The sequence below is a fragment of the Sinocyclocheilus rhinocerous genome, unplaced genomic scaffold (assembly GCF_001515625.1).
Source record: "Sinocyclocheilus rhinocerous isolate Xijiao unplaced genomic scaffold, SAMN03320098_v1.1 scaffold706, whole genome shotgun sequence".
NCBI classification, from domain to species: Eukaryota; Metazoa; Chordata; class Actinopteri; order Cypriniformes; family Cyprinidae; genus Sinocyclocheilus; species Sinocyclocheilus rhinocerous.
The window spans coordinates 336832-349507 of record NW_015632479.1 but is presented as its reverse complement, the minus strand read 5'-3'; the positions used below and the strand labels follow the sequence as shown (position 1 = coordinate 349507).

Genomic DNA, 12676 nt, shown 5'->3' with positions numbered 1-12676 from the left:
CACACACACACACGCGCACACACACACACACACACACACACACACACACTTTTAAAAAATTTTAAAAAGGTAATTGCAACTTTTTTCTTGCAATTCTGGCTTTTTTTTCTTATAAAATTATAAAGTCAGAATTCTAAGACATAAACTCGCAATTGTAAGAAAAGTCAGTTTTTTTCTCAGAATTGCACTTTATAACTCGCAATTGCGAGTTCATATCTCACAATTCTGAGATAAAAAGTCACAATTACCTTTTTGTATTTTGTTGCTCTCATTATGCTATTTTATTACCATTCAATCTTTTCGTCAACCAAATCACGAACACCAAATTAGGTAAAGGATTTTCAGCACCGGACAAGGGTTTCTAGTGAATCAGTCACAGTGACTGTTTGTTCATTTTTGTCTTTCCTATGTGACCTAAACGCATTTAAACATGTGAGATGTCTGATGAGCAGACCTCTATTAGAAACTGACTCGCTGAGAGGGTGATTTTAAAGGATCTTAGCCGTTAACACAAGCAGCACTGCGTCTGAAACTCGCCAGGGAGCTGCTTTTCTTATTCTGCTCCTCAGCTCGGGTTTCAAGACTCAGTTCTGACCGAAGTGCAGCAGAAATCATCTGTTGTTGAACAGATTTGAGCATTTGACCTCATAACCGCGTGGAAGGCGCGCAGCGAGAGGTGTCTTCCCTTCAGACCGCAGACTGCATCCTGTGAGAGCGACGGCTGACGTCTCTCGGGTCAGAAAACCCCTGAGCCTAACCTTTCTAACATTACAGGAGATGCACAGCCTCGTCTGCATTATTAAGCCTTGCTTTATTTTCTCTGTTTGTCTTGAGCGCCGTGCATCTGGGATCTTGCCTAATGACTGCCGTTTGGATTTCCTTGAGCTTAATCAGGTTGGGTTGCTTAAAGGGATAGTTCACCCAAAAATGGAAATGTGATGTTTATCTGCTTACCCCCAGGGCATCCAAGATGTAGGTGACTTTGTTTCTTCAGTAGAACACAAACGGAGATTTTTAACTCAAACCGTTGCAGTCTGTCAGTCATATAATGGAAGTGGATGGGAATCACGGCTTTGAGAGTCAAAAAAACATACACAAACAAAACCAAATTAAACCCTGCGGCTCGTGACGATACATTGATGTGTAAAGACACGAAACGATCGGTCTGTGCAAGAAACTGAACAGTATTTATATCGTTTTTACCTCTGATTCACTGCAATGTATATAATATATGCTATATCAGTTGGTATATATCTAATATAAATGGATACAATTTAAAAAATCTGTAATATCTGCTGAATTAATATGGTGCCGGTTTATCATGCATCCCTGAAAGATGCATATTTATATTTGTGATTATATATCATATTTTTGAAAACATATTCATACATATATTTCTAAATATATTTTGAGTTCTAATGTAGTTTATGGTTTTTATCTTAATTTTGAAAACTATTCATATTTATTTTTATGCTGTGAGTTCTAATGTAATGTATCCTTTTTATCATCATTTTGTAATATCAATATATATCAATATATATAAAATATCATTTTCTGTTTATATTGTAAGTTGTAATGTAATTTATTATTTTTCATAATTTTGAAATATATTCACAGATATTTTGTTTATATTGTGAATTCTAATGTAATTTATAATTTTTATCATAATTTTGAAAAATATTCATGCATATTTATATTTTTAAATATATTGTGAGTTCTAATTTAGTTTAGAATTTTTTCATAATTTTGAAAAATATTCATATATATTCATATTTCTTAATATATTGTGAATTCTAATGTAATTAATAATTTTTATCTTAATTTAGAAAAATATTCGTACATATTCATATTTCTTAATGTATTGTGAGGTCTAATGTAGTTTAGAATTTTTTCATAATTTTGAAAAATATTCATAGATATTTTGTTTATATTGTGAATTCTTATGTAATTTATCATTTTTATCTTAATTTTGAAAAATATTCGTACATATTCATATTTCTTAATATATTGTGAATTCTAATGTAATTTATCATTTTTATCTTAATTTTGAAAAATATTCGTACATATTCATATTTCTTAATGTATTGTGAGGTCTAATGTAGTTCAGAATTTTTTTCATAATTTTGAAAAATAGTCATAGATATTTTGTTGACATTGTGAATTCTAATGTAATTTATCATTTTTATCTTAATTTTTAAAAAATATTCATACGTAATCATATTTCAGTTTATATTGTGAATTCTAATATAATTTATAATTGTTATCATAATTTTGAAAAATATTCATATTCATATTTCTAAATATATTCTGAGTTCTAATGTAATTTATAAAAAATTGTAATCATAATTTTGAAAAATATTCATATTCATATTTCTAAATATATTCTGAGTTCTAATGCAATTTATAAAAAATTTTAATCATAATTTTGAAAAATATTCATACATATTCATATTTCTGAATATATTGTGAGTTCTAATGTAATTTATCATTTTTTTAATCATCATTTTGAAAAAAAAAAAAAATTTGAAACAACCAAAGAACATCCAGGTGATCTTCTATGATTAATTTCAATGTGAAAATATTTCAATTTCTTAACTAAGGTACAGTATTTAGTTCCGCGTCTTGAGAGTCAGTGCATCTAATCGCTGTGCTTTGTGCAGTCTTCTAAATATATTCTGAGTTCTAATGCAATTTATAAAAAATTGTTATCATAATTTTGAAAAATATTCATATTCATATTTCTAAATATATTCTGAGTTCTAATGTAATTTATAAAAAATTGTAATCATAATTTTGAAAAATATTCATATTCATATTTCTAAATATATTCTGAGTTCTAATGCAATTTATAAAAAATTTTAATCATAATTTTGAAAAATATTCATACATATTCATATTTCTGAATATATTGTGAGTTCTAATGTAATTTATCATTTTTTTAATCATCATTTTGAAAAAAAAAAAAAAATTGAAACAACCAAAGAACATCCAGGTGATCTTCTATGATTAATTTTAATGTGAAAATATTTCAATTTCTTAACTAAGGTACAGTATTTAGTTCCGCGTCTTGGAAGTCAGTGCATCTAATCGCTGTGCTTTGTGCAGTCTTGTAGTTTGGGAAGCACGAGTCTGAATTCATGTTGGTGCTTCTGTTCTCGCAGGACTCTAATTTCACGAAGCACACAAACCTGCCGGATTTCCCAGCATGCTTTCAGCTGTCTGTCCTGCCATGGGCTCCCTGCATCTTCCTCTGGCTGACGTCTCCTTTCTACATCTTCTACCTCAAGAGGAACAACAGAGGCTACATCATGATGTCTATACTGAACAGAATCAAAACGGTAGGAGATGTCAAGCACTTGTGTATGTTCGGTTCTCTGTTATCTTGTTGTAATGATTCATTATATGTGTGTGTGTGTGTGTGTGTGTGCAGGTTCTCGGCTTGATCTTGTGGATCGTATGCTGGACAGACCTGTTTTCTTCATTTCATGAGATGAGCCAGAATCAGTTGAAACCCCCAGTATATTTCGTTACTCCTCTAGTACTTGGCATGACGATGGTGAGTGAGAACGGCAGCTGAATATGTCGGTTGTGTCAGATCTTAACATCAGTTGCAATGTACAAAGCTCAAAACTTCCTCTCCAGTCTGAAAAGCCTTCACTGAACAATGACTCGTTCTCATAACTTGCATGAATGTCTAACAGCAGATCAACAGCATGAACACGGGGCACATGAATAGTTTTATGAATCTGTGCAGGTCAGGCGCTATTGTTCACTTCTATAAAAGCACAGCGGTAAAAAACTGACTGCTTAATTACAGTGGACAATGAAAAAGTAAATTCTAACCCCAGTGTTATTTTAAAATACAAAAAAAAAAAAAAACAGAGAAATGTTGGCTTGGAAACTAGCTGAAATAAAACTCTCAGTTAATGTTTATTTCATTTCAAGTAACGAAAATGTATTTTTATGGTTTTAGTTACTATAATAACCCTGACTATGCCTTGTGTTATGTTAAAATTCACCAAAAATCACACTATATATATATATATAAAAAAACAGTTAACCTTTAACATTAATACTTCTCACACATTACAAAAAAAGTAAAGATGAGAATATAACATTTTTAAACATTTTTTAAAACAATTTAAATTAATTTGTTAGCAGCAAACATAACTCAAGGCTGTCGCTCCACTAGCTGCTGTTTTTCAATTCTTGCTCCCGGTTATAACAAATGCCATCTGATTTTGAACCTTCAATAAAATTATTTATCATTTATTCACTTCATGCATTAACTTGGGACTTGAGCCCTTTTTCTGAGACGCCATGTTCTACAGGAATACTCAAATAGTATATATTAAATATAAAAAAATATAAAATAATACTGATATTGTTTGTGCATTTTGTGCATTTTTATATATATACACACACACACACATAGAGTGTGTGTGAGAGTGTGTGTGTGTGTGTGTGTGTGTATGTGGTGTGTGAGTGTGTGTGTGTGTATTATTCAAACAAGCCTTTGTCTTTGGAAGGCTTTTGTCTTCCAAAAAATAATGTGATAAATGAGTTAGGTCACAAGTAATCTAAAAGTGCTCAAAAAGTAGTCTAATTATATTTCCTAAAATGTGTAATGTAATGGATTACGTTACTAACTACAGTTTTTGTCATGTAATTTGCAACAATTAAACAGCCTAATAAACTATATGATACTGTATGTCTCCATTTATAATGTGTGAACTATCTAAAAGTCAGATATTCATTCTCAGAACTACAGTGGATGAGCTCTGGCTGTCTTTGCTCTCTTCTAGTTGTTAGCCACGTTCCTGATCCAGTTTGAGAGGCTGAAAGGAGTGCAGTCATCCGGTGTGCTCTTCATATTTTGGACGATCTCAGTTTTGTGTGCCATCGTGCCTTTCCGCTCCAAAATCATGAATGCCAGTCAGGCAGAGGTCAGTGTGTTGGTTTGAAGAAATGTTTTAGTATGAAGTAGTTAATTTCAGTCTAACCATGTAAATGCTCTGCCAGCACAGTCATCTCTCAGTAATGTGTGACTCTCTCCCCTTTCTGCACGTTTCCCTCCTGTTTTATTTCTCACATGCATCTTTTGACCTACATGTTGAGCGTTTGAGTTGGAGTTCAGTTAAGGCCATGACTGTTTTGAGAGAATAGAGCTGCTGTTGTTCCTAAAACCTGCTTCAAGACAGCTTATCTAACTCACAGAGCAACAAACATAGCTCAAGGCTGCCGCTGTTTTTCCAAGTCAAATAAGTCTGATTCTTGCTCCTGGATATGACAAATGCCATCTGATTTTGAATTTTGAATAATCATTTTAATGCATTTGACAGACACTTTTTTACAAAGTGAATTGCATTGCATTTAATTATATTTAGTCACTTCATGCATTCACTGGAAATTTAACCCATGAGATGCCATGCTCTCTACAGGAACGCTCAAATATTATGTATAAAAATGTATGGTAATATTAATATTGTTTCTGCATGTTGTGCATTATGCATTTTTCAGATATATTAATTTAACAGTGTAATATTGTTTGTGCATGTTTTGCATTTCCATTTTCAGATACGTTATTGGTATTAATTTAGTTTGTGCATGTTGTGCATTATGCATTTTTCAGATATATTAATTTAGTGATATTAATATTGTTTATGCATATTGTGCATTTACATTTTTCATATATATTAATTTAATGCTATTAATATTGTTTATGCATATTGTGCATTTACATTTTTCATATATAGTAATTTAGTGATATTAATATTGTTTATGCATATTGTGCATTTACATTTTTCATATATATTAATTTACTAATATTAATATTGTTTGTGAATGTTGTGCATTTACATTTTTTAGATATATTAATTTAATAATATCATCATTGTTTGTGCATGTTTGCATGTAATGTTTTAATTATATATTAATTTCTAAATATTAATATTATTTGTGCATGTTGTGCATTATACATTTTTCAGATACATTATTGATATTAATATTGTTTATTCATGTTGTGCATTATGCATTTTTTTCAGAATTATTTTAATACTTCTAGTATTGTTTGAGTGTTGTGCATTATATTTTTCAGATATATTTAAAAATAAAAAAATGTCAAATTTGTTGGATGTTTTGGTTATAAAGATTAATTAGTTAATGGATGTCATTTTTCAATGTTAAGCTGAACGTTTAATGAGGATGCACAACTAAAAGTGAGCTCTTTGTCAGTTGATTTCCTCAAACATGTAAACTTTCTGACCCTATTCCATCCTGACAAACAGCGTGACCGATGGCGTGGGTTTGGGGTGAATGTCTGACGTGAACAGGCTTAGTCTCACATAGTGAAATCAAATAAAAACTAGATATCTCAGATCTGTGAGCTCATAAAGAGCAGGGCTGGGGGCGTTTGTGATGTGGTGTGTAGAGATGTTGCGATTACTTGATAAAGCAGCTTTCTCTGTTTTCAGAGTGACAAGCTGAGGTTCACGATGTTCTACATTTACTTCGGCCTCACCCTGCTTCAACTCATCCTGTCCTGCTTCAATGAAAAGCCTCCTCTCTTCTCCAGCGTGGTCACAGATCCTGTAAGTCTGTGTGTGTGTGTGTGTGTGTGTGTGTGAGAGTGTGTGTGTGTTTTATCTACTCAAAGGCCGTGAAATTGACAAAATGCAATACCAGGGCCAGCAGTAACCATCATGCTTTCATACAAGATTGAATAAAAGAATGATTTAGTGCCACAAACTGTGGATGATTGAATTCTTTGAACATTAGAAAGGTCATGGAAAGGTCAGAGCAGCAAACTAAAGTGCCTGTGGTGTTTTCATTGGATTTTCAGAATGTATGTCCAGAAACGACTGCTGGATTCCTCTCCAAAATGACCTTTTGGTGGTTTACTTGGTGAGTAATGTAAATAAGTACTAACGGTGGCTGTTTCTCATTCTCACGACTTACACTAACACTAACCATTTGATTTATGTTCTCATAACGCTGAAAGAAAACATTCTTAGATCAACATTCTCAGAATGTCCTTATGATGTATGATTTGTACTCAAACGTTGTAAGAAATGTTTTTGTAGCCTTTAAATAACGTTGTAATCACAACAAGAAACATTTCAAACCAATGTTCCGTTTACATTGCTTTGTGCCATCAGAAACAAATGTATCCCAAATGTTCCCAGTTACTAGATGTCTTATTGAATATTGGGGTTTAAATTAATGCACATATTTTCTCAAGCCAAAGTGGAAGATTTAAAGGGATAGTTCACCAAAAAATGTACTTGCTCTCATACAGTATCTTTCCAAACCTCTGTCACCTTCGTCCTTCTCTGAAACATAAAAGAAGATATTTTTAGAGATTTAGAGATTAAAATATCTGCTTATTTGTGTTCTGTAGAGGACAGAAAGTCATACAGGTTTGGAACGACATGAGGCTGAGTAAATGATAACTCAATGATCATTTTTGAGTGAACCGTCCCTTTAATTCAACATAAACAACAAAAATCAGAAGTAGAATGACTGTACAATGCCAACATTAGTGTTGTTTCTGAGACAGATATGTGTTTCTGTTCTACAGTATGGCAATCAAAGGCTATAAATCTCCACTAGAGAATAAAGATCTGTGGTCGCTGAACAAGCATGACAGTTCAGAGCTGGTGGTTCCCAATCTGCTCAATGAATGGGAGGTGGAGAAATCCAAAGCGCAGAGGTATGAATTCAGACAGATTATGATTCAATCATTCAGTCCAAGGATTGTACAATAACTGTCACATTGTATAAGTCCAGTAGGTTGTGAATGCCTTTTCTTGTTTACATTAATGTGAGTAACACTATGCTCCAGGTTTTTCTCTATTTATTTCTTTATTTAGTCGAATAGGGCCCTATGAAATGTTTTATTTTTTCCCGACGTCCATTTTATTATTTTTTTTCCAAATTATTTTTTTGTTTTAGTGGTTCAATTAAATTTTAATTTTGAAATTGAAATTTTTAAATATATATATATATATATATATTTTTTTTTTCCCATTTAAATTTTTCTGGACTAATTTTGCAGCTTTACCTAAATTTGAATAATCAAAAAGCATGTCTAATTAATTTAAATAATGAAACATATAATTTAACATCTATTTATTAAAGGTTTAACAAAAAATGCATTTTTAGGGCACTATAATTTTTTTTTATTTTTGCTCAAATTTTCTTTTATTTTTTTACCAAATTCTGTGTTTTCTGTTTTCATTTTTCGGGATTCCATTTGAATGGTTTCATTAAATTTTACTAACCAAACAGCATGCATTATTAATTGAATTCATAAAAACAACTTTATTTAATACAGTTTTTACCATAATAGGGCCCTATGAAATCTTGTATTGATTTATTTATTTTTCAGTGAAATTTTGTGTTGTGTATTTTTTAAATGTTCACAGGACTGCGATGAGCTTCTGTTCTTATTATTGATAGCTTGTAATACAGTCATTCATAATTAATATATTTAAAGGTATAGTTGTTACTAAGCAGTTGCTAGGGTGATATGCGTGGTTGCTAGGGTGATATGGGTGGTTGCTAGGGTACTTTGCATGAGCAAGCACAAGCCATGTAAAAAATGTTTATCTTTGCAGTTGTTTTTGGTGCAGAATGACACATGTGAGTCCAGGTTCAGCTTTGCTCTCAGAAGCGTTTTTTTTCTTCTTCCCCAAACCTATTGCATTTACATTCATGCATTTGACAGACGCTTTCACTGCATTCAGCTGCACATATATTCATTTCATGCACTGAGTGGGAATCGACCTTGACATTGCTGCTGCTACTAGAAGAGTCGTTCCAGCTTCAGAAGATCAGCCGCTCTTGTTTTTCTGTGCAGCGAGCAGAGCGTGAAGGAGCAGGCCGCGTTCAGGAAGGCAGGCCCGGGCGCTGAACCCAACCACGTGAGCGTCAGTCCGGAGGAGGAGGAGGTTCTGCTGTCCAAACGGAAGGAGGCGCGGCAGCCCTCGTTCCTGAGGGCCCTTCTCAGGGCCTTCGGGCCCTACTTCCTCATCGGCTCGGCTTTCAAACTACTGCAGGATCTCATTACCTTCGTGAACCCTCAGCTGCTCAGGTGAAGTCGCCGCTGCTTCATTCCCAGCCAAAGAGGAACACTAGAGTCATAATTAGTTATGGTTTTATGATGGGAAGGTAGTGATATCATACGAGACATGATAAAGCTGCCAGTAAGTGAGGTTTAGTCACTCTTCTGTACTGGTTATTTACAGCAGATGTTCACAGGGCTGTGATGAGCTTCTGTTTTCATTAAAGCCATGATTAAAATATTAAAGGGACTGATTTAGTCAGTCTGTATGGACAGCTGTAATTGTTTGCATCTGATAACGAACAACACAATAGCTGCTCTGTTCCTTTAACCTAGACCTGGGTTTTATTACCCGCGGGGATTTATTTCGTTTGCTTGTAACAGGAAGAGCAAACATGAAATGCGCTGATTAGCTGGAAAGCGGTGTAAAAATGGTCTTTTATAGCACTGTTTTGCATAGAACCCTGCAGAATCATTTGCATGATGTTTTGTATGCTTTTCACACTCTGTGCTCATGCTTTACAATGCAAACAGAATGCAAATATGCTTCTCTATAGACATTTTTACCGTTTTGAATCACAAGTCAAAAGTTTGAAATAATTAAGATTGTTTAATGTTTTTGAAACAAGTCTCTTCTGCTCAACAAGGCTGCATTTGTTTGGCAGAAAATATAGTAAAAATTGTGAAATATTATTATAATTTAAAACAGCTGTTTTCTATGTGAATATCTGTTAAACTGTAATTTATTTCTGTGATGCGCAGCTGTATTTTCAGCATCATTACTCCAGTCTTCAGTGTCACATGATCTTCAGAAATCATTCTAATATGCTGATTATTAGAAACATTTCTGATTATTATCAATGTTGAAAACAGTCGTGCTGCACAATATTTTTGTGGAAACTGTGATGCATTTTATTTTTTCAGGATTCACAGATGAACAGAAAGTTCAAAAGAACAGCATTTATTTGAAATCCTTTGTCACATTATAAATGTCTTTACTGTCACTTTTGATCAATGTAACATCGGAAAAAATAATTTATTCTTCTTTTTCTTTATTTTTTTTTTAATCTTACCCAAAACTTTTACATAGTGTATCACAGTTTTGACAAAAATTTGAATATTGATAATAATAATCTTGTTTCTTGAGCAGCAAATCAGCATATTAGAATGATTTCTGAAGATCATGTGACACTGAAGACTGGAGTAATGATGCTGAAAATACAGCTTTGATCACAGAAATAAATTACAGTTTAACAGATATTCACATAGAAAACAGCTGTTTTAAATTGTAATAATATTTCACAATTTTTACTGTATTTTTGATCAAAGAAATGCAGCCTTGCTGAGCAGAAGAGACGTATTTCAGAAACATAACAAATCTTACTCATGCACAGAGGTGTGGTTTTAAAGTGATTCTGCTTTCATTGTCAGGATGTTGATTGACTTCACCAAGCAGCCGCAGGCCCCGTCGTGGTGGGGTTACTCGCTGGCGTTCCTGATGTTCAGCGCTTCCCTCTTACAGACCCTCATCTTACATCAGCACTTTCAGTACTGCTTTGTCACGGGCATGAGGCTGCGCTCGGGAATCATCGGAGCCATTTACAGGAAGGTACAGGCTAGTCAAGAGTCTCTCTGCACATAAGGACTCACTCAGACCAGCACAAATCCATGTTCTCTCAAGACTGGTTTATGCTGGTTAGTGGTGGCCGAACAGAATAATCTTTGTGGTGTCATTTACTTGCAAACCTTTCTTTTTGCCTTTTTTGGACCATAAAAGAAGATATTTTGAGTGGGCTCCTCATTCTTCAAACTACCTTCTTTTGTGTTGCACAGAAGAAAGAAATGCATAATGCGTATAAATAATGCGCACAGTTTTGGGGGAACCATATTTTTTAAAGCATGTTATGGGGTAAATAATGAGAAGAGAGTTCACAGATTATAAATTAATAAATAAAAATTAATAAAAACTAGAGAGACATATTTTGAAAATAAATCACATGACAAAAGCGCACCAACATTACTAAAGCTTTACCTCAAATTAAAGTGAAAAGAGTGAAATAGTTAAAGGGAAAGTTCAAAATATTAAGAACGACTAAAATAGTATATCATTCTTTCAAAATGTCTTTTGAGTTAAGCAGAGGAAAGAAATGCATAGTACATGCAAATATTGCATACAGGTTTGGAACCTATGGAAGCTTTTTTCCACCACAGGATAAAAAACAAAAACAACAAATAAAGAAAAAATCAAATAAAGAAATTATAAAGCTAATTGTGTCTTTTTATCTCACTATTCAGAGTTTTCCCCTTGCATTTCAGAAATATATATAAACGCAGAATTGCAAGAAAAAAATCAGAATTGTGAGATAAAAGTAGAATTACCGGTTTTATTTTTTTATTAAATGGTGGAAAAAATTGAATTGACAGATATAAACTCAGAATGGCAAGAAAAAAAGTCAAAAATCGGAACCTTTTTTATTTACCTTTTTTTTATTCTGTGGCACATGAGTAAATGATGACTTTCCGAGTTACTTTTACAATATAAACATTAAATCTTCTTACACGTGTTGTGAGAAAGATGTTGTGAGTATTGCGAAAGACCTCTCATTTAGAGTGTCGACCGATTATCGGTGCCGATATTAAGCTTTTTTTTATGGTTATCGGCATTTTCAAAACCGATTTGCTGATAAAATAATTTAACAGCATTTAAAGTAAAGTTTTTGTCAGAGCCTTTGTTATTCTTAACTTTGACATTCATTTTAATTTTTACACCAGACATATATATATCGGTTCAAAATATCGGTTAATTGATCTGTAATAATCGGTATCGGCATCGGCCCTGAAAAACACATATTTGTCGACCCCTACTCTCATTAAATACACATGCTGAAAAACTGCTTATTCTGTGTGACAATACAGTTAGAAAGCATCATTTTCTATATTTATTTGCCCTCTCAGCTGAACAAGTATTTTAAAAATGCAATAAATAATGAAAATATGCACAATAAATGAAACAATATATTAACTTCTAAAGCTGTGTTTTAATGTTAGATCAAGCATGACATTGTGTTTAGAGAATCTTACAGACGGACAGTGATTTCAGTAAAGTCCAGCGTTTGAGTGATTCTGCCTCTGCTCTACACGAGTAATAGAAGAGAATAGAGTAGGGATTGGAGTTGTGTTAGGTGTGGTGAGGTGTGAAGGGTGTTCACACACATCTGTGCACTTTTACCCAGATCAGCGTAATACTTCAGTGCTGCTGAACTCACGGGTGTGTTTGTCTGTGGCCGAAACAGCCATTAATCTGCTTCATCACAGGATATTGCATTAGAAAAATGCATCAAGAGTTCAATGCATCAACTACTCTGATATATACTATGGTACTGAAGGACTAGTGTGTTAAAAAAACACTAAGTGCTAACTTTTGTCTATACTTTTTTTGTATAAACTTTTAAAGGTTTTTATTGCCCCATTATTTTAGACCTTCTGTGGAAACTAAGCTGCAAAAGGAAGTCAGAAACACACGCACGCGCGCACACACACACACACACACTCATGCACGCACACGCACACACACACACACACACACACGCACACACACACACACACACACAG

The 12676-nt window shown here is 33.3% G+C and overlaps 1 protein-coding gene across 2 annotated transcripts in view; it reads left to right on the top strand.

The window, feature by feature from the left end:
- LOC107742588 (canalicular multispecific organic anion transporter 2-like) overlaps positions 1-12676 on the top strand; it is a 36923-nt gene that overhangs the window by 9627 nt on the left and 14620 nt on the right. For both annotated transcript variants that reach the window (XM_016555627.1, XM_016555628.1), the window contains exons 2-9: positions 3162-3338; positions 3431-3556; positions 4806-4946; positions 6474-6590; positions 6842-6903; positions 7580-7711; positions 8861-9094; positions 10496-10673. In XM_016555627.1, coding sequence (XP_016411113.1) covers positions 3162-3338; positions 3431-3556; positions 4806-4946; positions 6474-6590; positions 6842-6903; positions 7580-7711; positions 8861-9094; positions 10496-10673 — 1167 coding nt within the window. The remainder of the gene's footprint in view (positions 1-3161; positions 3339-3430; positions 3557-4805; positions 4947-6473; positions 6591-6841; positions 6904-7579; positions 7712-8860; positions 9095-10495; positions 10674-12676) is intronic.